This window comes from Convolutriloba macropyga, chromosome 2 (assembly GCF_964194025.1).
Source record: "Convolutriloba macropyga chromosome 2, txConMacr16.3, whole genome shotgun sequence".
NCBI lineage: Eukaryota > Metazoa > Xenacoelomorpha > Acoela > Convolutidae > Convolutriloba > Convolutriloba macropyga.
The window spans coordinates 6,465,969-6,480,913 of NC_134469.1; the positions used below are offsets into that span (position 1 = coordinate 6,465,969).

General features: G+C 34.8%; 1 protein-coding gene across 5 annotated transcripts in view; it reads left to right on the forward strand.

Moving 5' to 3' along the window:
* Nucleotides 1-13,899, forward strand: part of LOC142335093 (uncharacterized) — a 34,007-nt gene extending 20,108 nt beyond the window's left edge. For 4 of the 5 annotated variants that reach the window (XM_075383438.1, XM_075383439.1, XM_075383441.1 and 1 more), the window contains 3 exons: nt 4,737-4,885; nt 12,571-12,783; nt 13,759-13,897. In XM_075383438.1, the coding sequence (XP_075239553.1) occupies nt 4,737-4,885; nt 12,571-12,669 (248 nt within the window). In that variant the 3' untranslated portion in view covers nt 12,670-12,783; nt 13,759-13,897. Of the gene's footprint in view, nt 1-4,736; nt 4,886-12,570; nt 12,784-13,758 lie in introns of all 5 variants that reach the window. The other variant, XM_075383437.1, reaches the window with a different exon arrangement.
* The last annotated feature ends 1,046 nt before the right edge of the window (nt 13,900-14,945 follow it).

Below are 14,945 nucleotides of genomic sequence, written 5' to 3' on the forward strand. Positions count from 1 at the left end.
CGGTTGCCGATTCAGTTATCTAGACATGAGTTTTTGCGTTTTCGAGATATTATTTTTCAAATTGTTAACTCCAGAAATATCAATATTTTGAATGCTTTTCTGTTTTTTTATTAGATTTATAATTTTTTCTCTGTTTGGCTGGTAATTGTCAATTAGTTTGCTGGTCAAGTAATTGTTTTCCAGATTTTTCATTTAGTTAATCGGATTGCCTTTCGATACTTGTCCTGTTATGTTTTTTTCTCCTTTGGCTATTTCAATCATTTTATTCATCTTTATACTGTCTCAGTCCTTTTACAGCAAATCTTTTCGAAGCTGTTTGGTATTAAGCGAGATTTTCTCAACAAGACATTATAAAGTTTCAACAAACACATAGACATTTGTTGTTGCTAATGTGTCATAATTTGCACTGTAAAATAACGCTGCTAAAATAGGGCCATGTATAGCTCAAGCTATAGAAATGAGCAATTAGAGCTTTCTAAGTTGCTCAACCAAGATGAGGTCTGGACCCACGAAAAACTTAAGCCAGACCAACGCAGGCTGAAGACAGAGGGGGTGTTAACCGAAATACTTTACTCAACCATGGCCAGACTGAACAGACCAGAGATTCTTAAGTGCACCAAGGTCGAGGTGTCCAGACCCAAGTGACCTTTGATAAGACCGTATTCGAGATCACACGTGTGCATGTTGCGCTCGAATTAGATGGTCTGGAAAAAATTCAGTCGCAGATTTCAAGTCTAGATAATGGTCTTGAACTTGTCTGATCACAGGACACTTCGGTCTAGGATGGTCTGACCAGACATCAAGTTTTGTCTGGGATGATCTGATCGGAGGTGATTTTAGTCTGATCCTCAATCTAGGCACCTAGCGACCACTAATTTTGTCCCAGTGTTCTCTAATCGAATATTTAAGTATATCTGTACTTACTTAGAGTCACGCACAGTTTTTCTGAAGAATTAAAAATGATGCACAAGGCGGAGATAGAACATGCTAGGTTTACGGAGTCAACGCCTATTCGAATTTACAAAAGTCACAATAACTTCGACTGGCTTTGTGCTGTAGAACTCTAGCCAGCCAGTTATGAATTTATGGCCCCTGGGGTCAATGCTGAACAATGATGTACCTCGTAACCAAGCAAATGAACACAAACAGAATCAACAAAAACAAACTTACCTCACAATCAGATGCCAAAGTCGGTTTTGTTTTCTTTTTTATTATTATTTCATTATAAACGGACCTAGTACCAATTCCAATCCCCGGGTAGAATTTTTTAGAATAGGGGGGGGGGGGATCCAGGTGTAACAGTTGGAAGTCACAAAAAATTACACGCGAAATTACGCGTGGAATAAAAATTAAAATAAACTAGCGAGAATATGATCATTTTTTCGGATCTATTCTGCTTTGCCCCCCCCCCCCTCAGCTTAGTGGGCTTATAGTTTTTACGCCCCCCAAGGCGCACGTGCTATATTTTTTACATTTTACATAGTAACGTGCTAAATAATAACATATAATTTGTAACGGGGGGGGGGGCGTAAAAATGGGGGGGGGGGGGGGTCAGAATATATCCATTTTTTTCATTGATTAAGTGAGAGTCTGGCGGCAAGAGTGGGCCTGAATCTGATCACAATTGATTCTACTAGTGTCAGAATCTAGACCACACTAATTGAAATCAGCAAGAGATAAATACTTCGCAGAATTCACCGTGAGCGAACATCTCGAATATGATTTATTTTGTAACAATTGTCAATCTTGACCCTCTATTACAATATATGTCCCTAAAAAAGACCCAAAAACTCATGGTTTTCAAATGAATTTTTGACTTGTTCAATTTGCTTTGTACGTTTTTGTTGTGGTCATGGTCAATTGTGATCAAAGTTGGGCCGGTCTTTAGTGAACATTACTTACCCGTTCCTTAAATTCCACTTTTTTTTACTAGAATCCTTGAAATCATCCACAATTTCTTTAAAAAAGCTGTCTAAAACTGGAAGTTTATCTAAGTGAAAAGCCTCCTTTGGAAGCTATGTCTCACGTTGAATTAAAAAAGGGATCTATTCTGTTTCGCCCCATATTTAGTGAGCATAAATTTTTATGACCCCCAAGCACACGTGCTATTTCTTACATAGTAACGTGCTATATAATAACATAAAATTTGTAACTGGGGGTCATAAAAAACACTGGGGGGGGGCGAAACGGAATAGATCCTAAAAAAGAGTACAGTTTCTGACCAGTAACACACGAAAAGAACACAATATTGCCACTGACTCTCAAAACAATCGTAAAGCGCCTGCTTTTGCTAATATCAATGTATAAAAGCTGCAAAAAAAGCCAATAGGCTTTTATTTACAGGATCTTTTCCGTTTGTGCCCCCCCAGCTTAGTGGTCGCATATTAATTGCAACCCCCAGACGCACGTGCCATATTTTCACTATGATGATTTACTATGTAATGGCAAGTGCTCTGTAACTGGGGGCGCATAACGTACTGGGGGGCACAAACGGAAAAGATGCACAATTTCATTCTTAACGCCACTTGTAGCGTTCAGCATAAGTTTCCAGAAAACTTAAAACAAATTTTTAATAAGCCCAATCGCCAATGGAGGAGACTTGAAATTAATAAATAGCTATATCAAACTATTACAGTCACGTCAAACTTTACAAAAACATTTGGATTTTTTCCGGTTTCGGCTGCCTAGCTTAGTGGGCATAAAACATTTACGCCCCCAGGCTCACGTATTATTTTTTACATAGCAACTTGCTATATAACTATACATAAATTGTCTCTAGTAGGCACAAAAAGACTGCGGGGGGCCTCTGTTAGATGCAAAAATCCTCAATTAGACACAATTTGGGTTTAAAAAAGTGAATAATCACTTAATCTTGTTTTACATTTGGTTGAAATTCTGAAAAAAAACTACAATGATAATCATGAAAATATGCTAGCCGTATTCATTGGCTAAATGTCTAAACTCATTGGGTAAATCATTGGCTAAATCTTCAAACTAAATTTGGTGGTGGTGAAGCGAGCCGATAGGCAAGCAAGCCGAATTTTGAAACTGAGGCCAAGTACGCCGAAAAATTTTGGCATACCCGTATTTTAAGTTGCCCCTAGCGGGCCGGTGGGCCTTCGCCGCGATAAAAGGCCATGTGGTTTCTGGCATCCCACAGCGGATGGGAGGCATGGCCAGGGACAGCGGTCCGCCAAGGCCCGTACCCACTAGATGTCTAAAATTTGACGTATTTTTGTTTCTCTGGTGCACTGGAATAATTTATGCACTATAATACTACGCGCAGTATAATTTATAACGGCTAACAATGTATTATTTCTGATAGGTTACATAACTCTTACATAACTTTCGGCTTGCTTTTCTGTCGTCTTGCTTTTACTTCGGCTTCCTTTGCGTTTGCCTTTAAATTTAACATGCAATTTATTCAAGAAAAATTTTACGGACTCTCTCAGAATGCCGTAAACAAGTTTCTATCTTTTCAACAGTGTGTTCCCCAATTGAATTTTAATGTGGTTAAGTAACTATAAACTAATTCCATATATAAGTTATATGAAAACTGTGCTGGAGAGCTATAATGGTTTGGGCCCGGAAATTTTAACATGAATCAGCTCCTCTTATATGATACAAGTTTTCATTGAAGAAATGAAGTCAGGGAATTGGAAAATAAACGTAATAGAAGTCTTAGATAACACGTATTTTTATTTAAACAAAATGATTTGTCAATGAGTGCAGAACAACAGATCTAACTATCTAACGTACTTTCCAAAGGCAGCACAAGTTTTGTAAAAGGGCACTTTTAACTGTGAGGAAATAAATAAATCATTTTTTTCTAAATTGAAATTTGATTCTCAGCTGCAAACACTTTTGCAAAAAAGGCTACAATGATTAGTTGAATATATCTAATGCAACATCAAGTAGCTCTCGAAGCTAGTTTGATGCTATTTAGATCACTAACTTTAATCTCATCTTACTTTAACTGGCATTTGTTCAGAAAAACAGTTGCAGTTCAATTATACGGTTGAACCGACAAATAAATTGGAGAATAAATGTTTGCTTCATGCGAAAAAAGTCTGGTAGCTCACATGATCTTCTTTTAGATATAGATATTTCAAATTCGCCTTCTAGTCGCTTAAATAAATATTGCTAAGATTAGAAACAAGATTTTCAAATCAACACTATGTAAAGGTAAAATTGTTCTGAAGGGAAACGTTTTATCTCGAAAAAACTGTCGAATTGAGCAAATAAATTTTCTGAAATCTAGCAAAGACTCGCGGAAAAAAATGGAAGAGGATCATTTAAATCTTTATCAAATTTCAAACAAACTCTAAAACAGCATGTATTACAACAGTTTAAATTCATTTCATTTGAGAAAATGTTGGTGGTTTCAAAGTTATTTTGACATTTCAGAGCTCACGGAACCTTTGAGTTTTGATGTTAAAGAGTATTTGCAAATTCTATGCGATTTGAATTGTGAAATTTAACCAAAAAGTTATAAATTAAGTTTACTTTTTGAAAGAAATAAATAAACATAGGCTCGCTAATAGCACTTTCGCGCACGGACAAATTTGATTGACTACCAAAGTTATTAAGATTATCAAAGTATCTGTTTTGAAATATTGGTCTTTGAGGGGTGAGTCTAGTTATTACAGAGCCAGAGTTCCCCTCCCCCTCTTCACACAATGTTAACCAGCTACTTGTTGGTGATTGCAGTGTGTGAGGTTGTTTGTTGGTTGCAGGAGACGAAGACGAAGTAAGACAGGGAATGAAGGAGTTGATAGGGGGTGCCAAGGGGCAACAAGCACACCTGTACGAGTCAATGAAACACAGGGAGAAACTGATGCTCGTTATCCTCCAGGAGGCACCACACCTAATGGCAAAGACACAGGTATCACTCAAACAGTAGACTCCCTAGTTGAGAGTTTGACCCATAAAAAGACAGAATCCGACCCAATTTGGGTACGAAAAGACAGTGCACTCTACCCAAATTTAGTATAATTCAGTACCCATCATTGGCTCGGCGCAATCGCAATCGAATGATCTTAATTTTGAATCAACTAAAATGAGGTTTTTTTCCCATTACTGGCCGCGCCTAACGAAATTATACCCCCCTTAAGGTGTTAAGGTATTTACGGGATAGCGGTTATAAGTTTTATGATCACTAACCCCCCATGCATGGGTGGAACCAAAACATTTTGGTCAAATTTCTCACAACATAAGAGCAACAATCGATTCATACGTCGAGAGAAAAATCATTTAACGACTGCTATTTTCTCCTGCTACCAATTCCACTCACACCACTTTAATTATAATTATACAAATAGTTTGCGGCAAATCCGCAAATTTTACAATATTTCGGATGTCCCATACCCCCCCCCCCACTTAGTGGGTGCATGCTATTTGCATCCCCCCCAACACTTGCAAATTGTGTAATTCCACGAGCTCTGTAAGCGTGGGGAGCATAACGTACTGGGGGGGGGGGGGGGGGGGCACAAACTGAAAAGATCGAATATTTCAAATCCATTTAGGAGTTTAAAGACCTTATTAATGGGTAGACTTCCGTTTTCATTTAATCTAAAGTGCAAAAACGAAAATTACAAATTGAGTGAGTGCTTCATACAGTTGAGAAAATAACTTTCTGCTGAAGTTTTGCGAGGAAATAACTTTTTTTGGTCAATTTTGTACTAATCCTTAACCACTCAACTAAACGGATTTTGGTATAATTACCTACTTGCTAGCCTGAGTTAAACGCCTTTAAACTGATATCTAAGTTGGAAGGAAGTTATAAGCTGTAAAGATAAGGAAAAAAAAGATTGCTTAAATTTTTGTATCAAAATATTGTTAGCCTTCGTATAGTAAAGCCAGTTTGAAAGGGCACAAAAATCCCATTCAGCTCAAAATATACATCCAGCAAAATATACATTCAACAAATATACCTTTAGAAAGCTTGAGAAAAATAAAGTGCAATACCTTCATTACGTACTTCATTAAAATTTACAATTCAAATGCGCTTGTTCAGTGCAAAAAGTTCCTGACACCTAAATAAGGGTTGCACTATCAACCTACTTTTTCTCAATGCCAGTTTTTTTGTCAGCTTAAATATATTGAGTTATCACGTTTAGCTGCCACAATTTTTTTAAGTTATTTGATTTATTTTTTGACGCATCAGGTCAGCAGTCAAGCACAGAGGCCTGTTTTGCTTCTATCAATGCTACCGGAAAAAGAGCTCATGCGTTTTCAAAATCAATCATTTATGTACCCTGCCATTTGTTTCCCAGATTGACATGTTCCAGTTATTACGCAGCTCTATTTTTTAAAATAAACGTCATCAATTTTTTTCAAAAATTATAAAACAATTTACGACTGAACCGATAAGTTTGAATATGGAAATTTTAAAAAAACGTAAAATTTTATCAATTTTTAATACATTCTATGATGAGTTTTGGCCCTCGTGCTCCGTTCCTCATTACACTTTAAAGGCAGACTTGAATTGTCTCAATCAAATTTGAACAAACGAGTAACTAAATTCCGATTTGTTATGATAACACATGAGACTAACAAATACTTAGCGGAATTGGATTACCTTCAAAAGCGGGGCTAGTGATATTAAACTTAACCAGATTCTACGAGCGTAAAATCAGCCTTACTCAATTCAAGACTGCCCTTTGGGTGTAATGCGTTTAAACCTGTTGTCTAAGCATCGTCTCACGCCTATAACCTACCAATTTTTATGTTGAATTGTTTCATGACGATTGGTTTTCATGCTGAAAAAAATATCTCTGAAAAGAAAAAAAATGAATTTAATCTTGTCTAGTTCAATTTACGTGCTCCATGTAATGACTTACAAAATGAAGGCACGGAATACGCTCCGTTAACTTGGCAAGAATTTTCATCAAAATTTTTTTATTAATCAGAGTGCAATCATTGGTTTTGTTTGCAGGTTATAGCTTTCTATACTGAAATAAGCCGTTAGAATTAGGTTATCAAAATTATGATCGCTTTCTACTGAGATTTGAAGCTACGAAATATTGCAACTTTTATTGAATTTTTTAACTAGTTCTCGAAAAAAGCATTAAAAAATACATGCTAGCTAAAGTCGTCTCTTAAAATAAATTGTACCATTTTTCTTCAGTATTCGTCTTGATTTATAGAATTATTCGAAAAAAGTATCTCACAAAAATAAGATAATTGTTTCGAATTTAATGCGTCTTTTTAATGCGTCTTATCTTTTCCCCGTACTTTTTGATGCGTCTTATCTTTTTTTAAAAAAATCGAAAGTCATTTTTTATACCAGACGTCACCTAAATAGTACGGTCTTAAAAGACTTGTATTTCTTACTTGCAAATCAAAGTTTATAAAATTTAGCTAGATCGTGGCCAAGGATCATACAAGATCTTTAAAATTTAAGATTGCCCAAATTTAGGGTCTCATTAACCATTTTTTCTAGAAAACTATTTTGTTGTCTGCTACAATTATATTATATAAACTTTGAGTGCGCAAAAAATTAGAATTTAAGCTTCTGTTCGTAGAAGCCAGTTGTAACGCCCATATTTGCATTATTCTTTTCGAAAATTATATTTTTGAAAAAAAAACTCGGACGCAAAAAGCAAAGTGGCCGTAAAAACTCTACAGAGTTGACAATTTTGATCAATTATGAACATTTTGTAAAAAAACACAGCGAGTCAAAGTTCTTGCTGTTTTTTGGGTGCTTCTGCAACTAATTCAAACAAAAACTTACATTATAGAGATATCAATTTTTAAGCACGTTGATTCGGGCACATTAATTTTTACCATGATGACCGAACATTTTTGAAAAATAACCGGAAAAATTGCACATTATTGAAAAAACCCGAAAAACAAAGCGCTGATTTTCTGATTAGCGTTGAAGAAATAGATGTGTTTAATAAGCAAGCGCTAAGCACACGAAAAAAGGAAGCACTGAAAAGCGCTGACAAAGTTGCAAGAAAGCGCTTTTTTATTATAATGTCCCATTTTTCTGTATTTATTGTTTGTGGGCGCTATTGAGCTGTTTTGATCGCTTCGCATTTCTCTTTTTAAAAGAAGTAAGTCTGCATCGACGCTGATGCCTCCACCCGATGAGGTCCAATCCATTCTAGTTCGCGCTGATCAGCAGTAGAGTTGAATCTATTGCATCATATCTTCACCCCACAAAATTATAGCCTCCCTTGTGGTATTTTCACGGTACATAGGCAGCTGAGGGGGCTGCATGTTTTGTTACTACTACTCTGGCCCACGTGTCGGCTCTAAAAACGCAAAATTATAAGATTGGCAATGAAAGCGTTCAATTTATGTAAGATCTACGCTAGATGCGTTGAAAAGAGATGCGCCATTTTTAGCACCGATCTTACATAATTTGACGTTTCCAAGCGTAGGTCATATATAAGTTTCGCATTATTAAAAATAGATCTTACGTAAATTAACGCTTTATAGGCACAGATCTTGAACATTTGGCGTTTTTAAGCAAAGATCTTGTTTAAATAAGCGTAGATCTTACGTACTGATAAATTGTAGCGTTGACATTACATATTTTAGCGTTCAATTTAAAGTCCGTCCTACATAAATTAAGTTTTTGACTCTAAAAGTCGGTGTTACATGATTGACATCCTTAAACGTTAGCGAATTTTAAGAACTGAAATCATCTTTTGACCTTTTTTTACATTCTCATTTCCAAGATTTCTAAAAAGGAAAATTTTGTGCTGATTTTAGAGTAAAAAATTTCAAGTCAAAGACTGATGTTATGCAAAGTAATTAAGTTCTCAACTTTTTAATCTGATCTTACATAAATTCAACAGCTAAATGTTGAAGGCAGACGCTGTGTCTCATTTCTTTATGCGATTTTTTTTTTAAAAAATGAGTTTTTGAGCTTAACTTTTACAAAATTTTAAGAATTAGTTTTACTTGTTCCGATAAATAAAGTAAAAAACAGTTTATAATTTAGAAGCAAGATTTCATCCTCCTTCCAGAAAAATATTAAAATTTTCAAAAATTCAAAGTTCATATACTGGAAATTTCTGAAAAAGAAATGATTTTGTGGATCATTTTAGTGTCTACACGTTGTTGTCAGGTCAAAATTTGGTTGTTTTGGCCCAAGGTTTCATGATGGAGTATAGGCAGGTTAGGGGGCTGCATGTTTTGTTACTAATACTATGGCCAACGTGTCGGCTCTAAAAACGCAAAATTATAAAAATGGCAGTGAAAGCGTTCAATTTATGTAAGATCTATGCGAGATGCGTTGAAAAGAGAATATCGCCATTTTTAGTGCCGATCTTACATAATTTGACGTTTCCAAGCGTAAGTCATATATAAGTTTCGCATTATTTAAAATAGATCTTACGTAAATTAACGGTTTCAAGGCACAGATCTTGAAGATTTGGCGTTTTCAAGCAAAAAAGAACTTGTTTAAATAAGCGTAGGTCGTACGTACTGATAAATTCTAGCGTTGACATTACAGCGTTCACATTTAGCGTTCAATTTAAAGTCGGTACCACATAAATTAAGTTCTTGACTCTAAAAGTTGGCGTTACATGATTCACAACCTCAAACATTAGCGAATTTTAAGAACTGAAATCATCTTTTGAGCTTTTTTTACATTCTCTTTTCCAAGATTTCTAAAAAAGAAAATTTTGTGCTGATTTTAGAGTAAAAATTTTCAAGTCAAAGACTGATGTTATGCAAAGTAATTAAGTTCTCAACTTTTAAATCTGATCTTACATACATTCAACAGCTAAAAGTTGAAGGCAGATGCTGAGTCTCAATTTTTATGCGAATTTTACAAAAATGAGCTTTTGAGCTTCATTTTTACAAAATTTTAAGCATTAATTTTACTTGTTCCTATCAAAAAAGTACAAAACCGTTTATAAGTTAGAAGCAAGATGTCATCCTCCTTCAAGACAATTACTAAATTTTTTAAAAATTCAATTTTCATATAGTGAAAATTTCTGAAAGAGAAATGATTTTGTGGATCATTTTAGGTCTACACATCGTTGTCAGGTCAATGTTTTGTTGCTTTGACCAAAAGTTTCTTGATAGAGTATAGAGTGAATGGCGTGAAGTTTTGATAAATTGTTCCTCAATAAATAAAGAGCTTGCATCACATAGAAATTTTGGTCAAGATAAGCCAGAAAAAAACTGAACTGTTTTAAAAATTTTGTTTCATTTCATGCTAATTTGCGAACAAAAAAATTCGAAATCAGCTATGTTAATTGGGTCCAAATGCAAAGTGTTGTTCAAAACAAACTAAACTAGAAACCCTCACCAAAGAGTGAATATCTGCTGATAATACTGTTTTTCAAACAGGAACAACATTTGATGTAGTGTTTTCCTTAGAAAATAGCATATCTAATGTTTTCTTTTTCAATAAATGGGGAAGTGTTTTCGAAGAAGTATTAACATTAACTGGGTCAGTAGTTGTACAAACCAGAAAAATGTTTAATTGCTATCGAAGAAATTAATGTAAACTTGTGTCTTTTTTAAGCAAAAATTTTTGCTCGACCGTTTTTGCGCTTTTGCTCTAGAATAATCTTTGACTTCTCAAGTTACGCACTTTTTCTTGAGTTTTGAGTGATTTCAGTTGCTTTCACTCCGAAACATATTTTGTTATTCACTCAAAAACTATTGTTAGAGAGACGATGACAAGGCCCTGCTAGCCGAGTGGATAATTCGTCGGTCGAGGCTACGGAACCGGACTTTTGTGTGCTGTTTTTGCTTCCATAAAGAAACATTTATTTAGGGGCTACAGCCCCTGAATTAAATTGCCACGCTTGTCATTCGAGAGCAGTTTTTCCAACGTTAGTCGGTATATTTTTATAGTATCTTTTCATTGTGCATAAATTATGTATCAGCCAAAAGTTTAAGTTTTAACTAGGCTGTTTCGGCTAATGGATGGTCAAAGAGGTCTTTATTTGCATGAAAACTATGAAAAAAAGGACTACCTTCAATTTAAAATGTCTTTTTTTAATTTTGAGCCCTAAATTGTGCATTATTTTATCTTTTCTGGTTTCAAGCATAGTTCTTAGCTGATGGAGACCAATATTCAGCCTTGAAGTCAATCGTGAAAGAAAGAATGCAAATTTTGAAATTTTCGAAATGAAACTGACGAAAAATTACACAGTGGTCCGCGCTAAAGAGTAAGATAATCCAAAATTGTGAAGCTATCATCCATGGCGGCATCCTAACTAAATTAGAAAACAAAATTTTTTATATAGAGTCCCATTGTTATTTCTTGAAAAATTTAATGTATGGTGATATATGGGTAACCGAAGAGAGCAATCAGGATGTCAGTGGTTCAGGTTTCACGCACAGAGGCCTAATTGATGAAACAGTGCAGCGTTATTTTTATTAAAGATCTACGCTTGGAAATGCTTAATTTATCTGGTTTCAAGCATAGGGTATAGCTTACGGAGGTCAATAGTCAGCCCTGGAGGCAGTCGTTAAAGAAAGAACGCAAATTTTGAAATTTTTTGAAATAAAATTGACAAAAAATTGCACAGTGGTCCGCGCTAAACAGTAAGTTAATCCAAACTTCTTCAAAGTTTATCCTGCTGGGTTTTTTTTTACTTTGATCTAACCTAATTATAAAATTATGTGTTACTTAGCGTTTATCTTGCGTAAGTAAGCTGTATTTTGTGGTTATATTAAACTTGCTTATTTTTTGCATAGTGTAGCGATAAAAAATGCTCCATGTAGGTCATAAATTTGCTTAAGGGACAGACAAATAAGAGCTAGAAAAGAAGGGGTTTGGTGAAACCATGGTCCATGGTGGCATCCTAACAAAATTAGGAAGTAAATTTTCTATTTAAGATACGCAATTTTAGAGTCCCATTGAAAAACATCTTATATCTTAAAAAAACTAAAACATGGTCATATAATGGTAGATGAAGAGAGCAATCAGGATGTCAATGGTTCAGATTTCATACACAGAGGCCTAATCACTGAACTGTGCAAAGTTAATTTTATATCAGATCTACGCCTAAAAATGCTTAAACTATGCCAAATCTATGCTTAAAAACGCATAGAAATGGCGAAGTATTCAACGCAATCACAGCCATGTAAAATACGTAATATTAAAATTGGTTCGTGTTAAAGAAAGCGTGAGACCGAGTTGTAAAGAATACATTTCTTGAGAAAACTAAGGTATGGTAGTACTTTTTTGGTAGAACGGGTTACAAGCTTGCAGGATGTCAGTGCTTCGAGTCTCACAATGAGACGTCTAAGCGTTGAAACTATCTAACGGCAACGCGCAGAAACGCTATTCTTATGTAAGATCTTTGCTGAGAAACGCCAAAATTATTTTAAATCTACGCTTTGAAACGCTAAAAGGATGACATATCTTCACTAAGAAACGCACATATTATGTAAGATAAGGACAAAATTCAACGTTTTCACCGAAAAACTACGTAAGAAAATTGTGGAAAATTTTCTAGCTTTTCAACGCTAGTTACTGCTTATTTTACATGTTTTTTTTTCCAAAATACATCTGCCCGGGTAAGATGGGTGGATGGGGTAAAGTGGGAAAGCCCATCCATTATTTAATATGTTTGTTTTTACTCTCAGGGCGTGAAGAAAAAGAAGAGCTGCGCCAACTTCGACAAGACAGTAGAAAACAGCAAAGGAAAAGGAGGTCGCAGGTCATCAGGGACACCAATGAGATAGCAGCAAGAGTGCCCAACCCTGGTGGGGAGGAGGGGGAGGGGGAAGAAATTGGAGACGACATTAATATAAGCATTATTAACGAAACAACTGACAATACTCTGCCTATTAACTTTGGTTATGGTCTTAACTATATAACAGGCAATCAATTGAACACAATTTTGTTCCGCAATCATGAAAAAAACGTGAACACTTTTATGTAAATTTGACAAAAAAAAAGACTAGGATCTATTCTGTTTGCCCCCCTCCCCCCCCCCCAGCTTAGTGAGCATAAATCTTTTAAGACCCCCAGGCACACGTGCTATTTTCTTACATAGTAACGTGCTATATAACAACATATAATTTGTAAATGGGGGTCACAAAAAACACTGGGGGGGGGGGGGGGGGGGGGGCAGAATAGATCGAAAGACTAATTTGTTGAAAAATGTCAGCTTGTTTTTACACCAAATTTAAACAGATTTGGTCTGAACTCTTTTGAAAATTTTGATAACAACTTGTGTTAGTGATAACAACTAAAGAAAACATTAAATAATCGGTTATAGGTGATCTCACTCAAAATTTTTTGACCCTGAGTTTGGTCGATCAATTTAGCAATGGAGTATCCTTTAAAATTGAGCAAAGTATGAAAATTAATCATGAGACCATTTTTTATTAGAAAGTTATCAAGCATCATTAAATAAGAAGAGATACTTTATTAAATATATCTCTAAGACGAAAACTGGTTTTTGTTAATACCCCGGAACAAGTTTCACCAAGCGGGTGGGCCCTCAACCCCACTCAAATAGTGAACAAAAAAATCTTTTCCAGTGGCATCGGGAATTATGATCTGTTTGTGTGCATTTGTAATGACAAATATCTTATTGAAAGATTAGACAGAACTATCACTATTCAAACAGATTATATTCTGATGGTAGAAATTTCTGAAATTTTTGCAGACCTTGACCGTAATAATCTTTTCCCATTGTGTCAAATCTTAATAACATAATCTGTGTCTTTCTGGGAATCCCTGAGGACATAAGGTGTAGAAACTAATAAACATGAAAGGTACCTGTTAATAAGTTACAACTAATAAGTTATAAGTTATATGGTTAGAAAGGAATGACAGAAGGCTTAATGAATCTACTGCTGTTGGAGACATCAACCCTTTCCCAAGTAATCAACAGACCACAACGGAACAAAAAGATGATGAAAATGATGGAAACAACAACAACCATAACCACCATCGAAAGAGAAAAGGGCACAGAAAAGTTAAACACGACACCAAAAATAAGCATGCTGTCTTCAATTAACACAATATTCTGCAGGGCTAATTTTCTATAATTGTTCTCAAACGAAGTTTAAAGCAATTATTTTAAATTATTTTAGTCGTGTGTCTTTTTAATCAATGGGCTATTTTGCACTTTTCACGGGACTTAAATTTTCTAACTTAAAAATTTTCTCAAAATTTTATCTGAAAAATCGTAAAAATGAGTTTATGTCTGAAAAATAACACGAATCGTAAAAGAACAAACCACCGACGACAAATTATTGTCACGACAATAGAAAGGAGATGTATGACGGGAAAATCAAAAATTTTCTTCCAATTTCTTCAAAAGTTGCAGGTTCTGAATTTTTCTTATACAAATTAATTCATCATTATGTTAGTTTTTTCATTTATGCTTTCTAGTTTGGGCAGCAAGAAAACTTATTCTCTATTTGGATTTACATGAAATTAGTTGATTTTCTTTTCTTAATTTAAATAATTGTTGAACAGTTTTTATTGCAATCTGTTTACTTTATTGATTAATGTCATTCCTCACAGAGTTTTTGCCCATACTTCCATTTCAAAACCCTTTTGAGAATTAAAGAAGCCTTTACTTGCACAAAGTTTTATCGAATAGAGCTCCAGCTTTTTAAAAAAAATTAGTGACTCCTATACTGCAGGTCCAAAAAAAACACAAAAAAATTTCCTCATTTCGACGTCAAATGCAAATCACGTTACTTTAAGAGCCAGAGCTATAGAATCTTGGAATGACTTCATCATATCTAATCAAATTAGTAATGATCTTAGGTTTCAAACTGTGAAAACAAAATTAGAGCAGATTTCGTTAAGCAATTTCGAATTTCTCATAACCTATGGTATGAGAGACTTTAAATTCAATTTATATTGATATAATTGATACGTTTTTTCTACATCTAAATGATTTTAAATTCTACATTTACTCTAAACTCCCATTGGCATGGTAATTAAATCTGTTCATGGAATTCAAGTGTTTTTTTCTTTAATAATGCAGAATTTC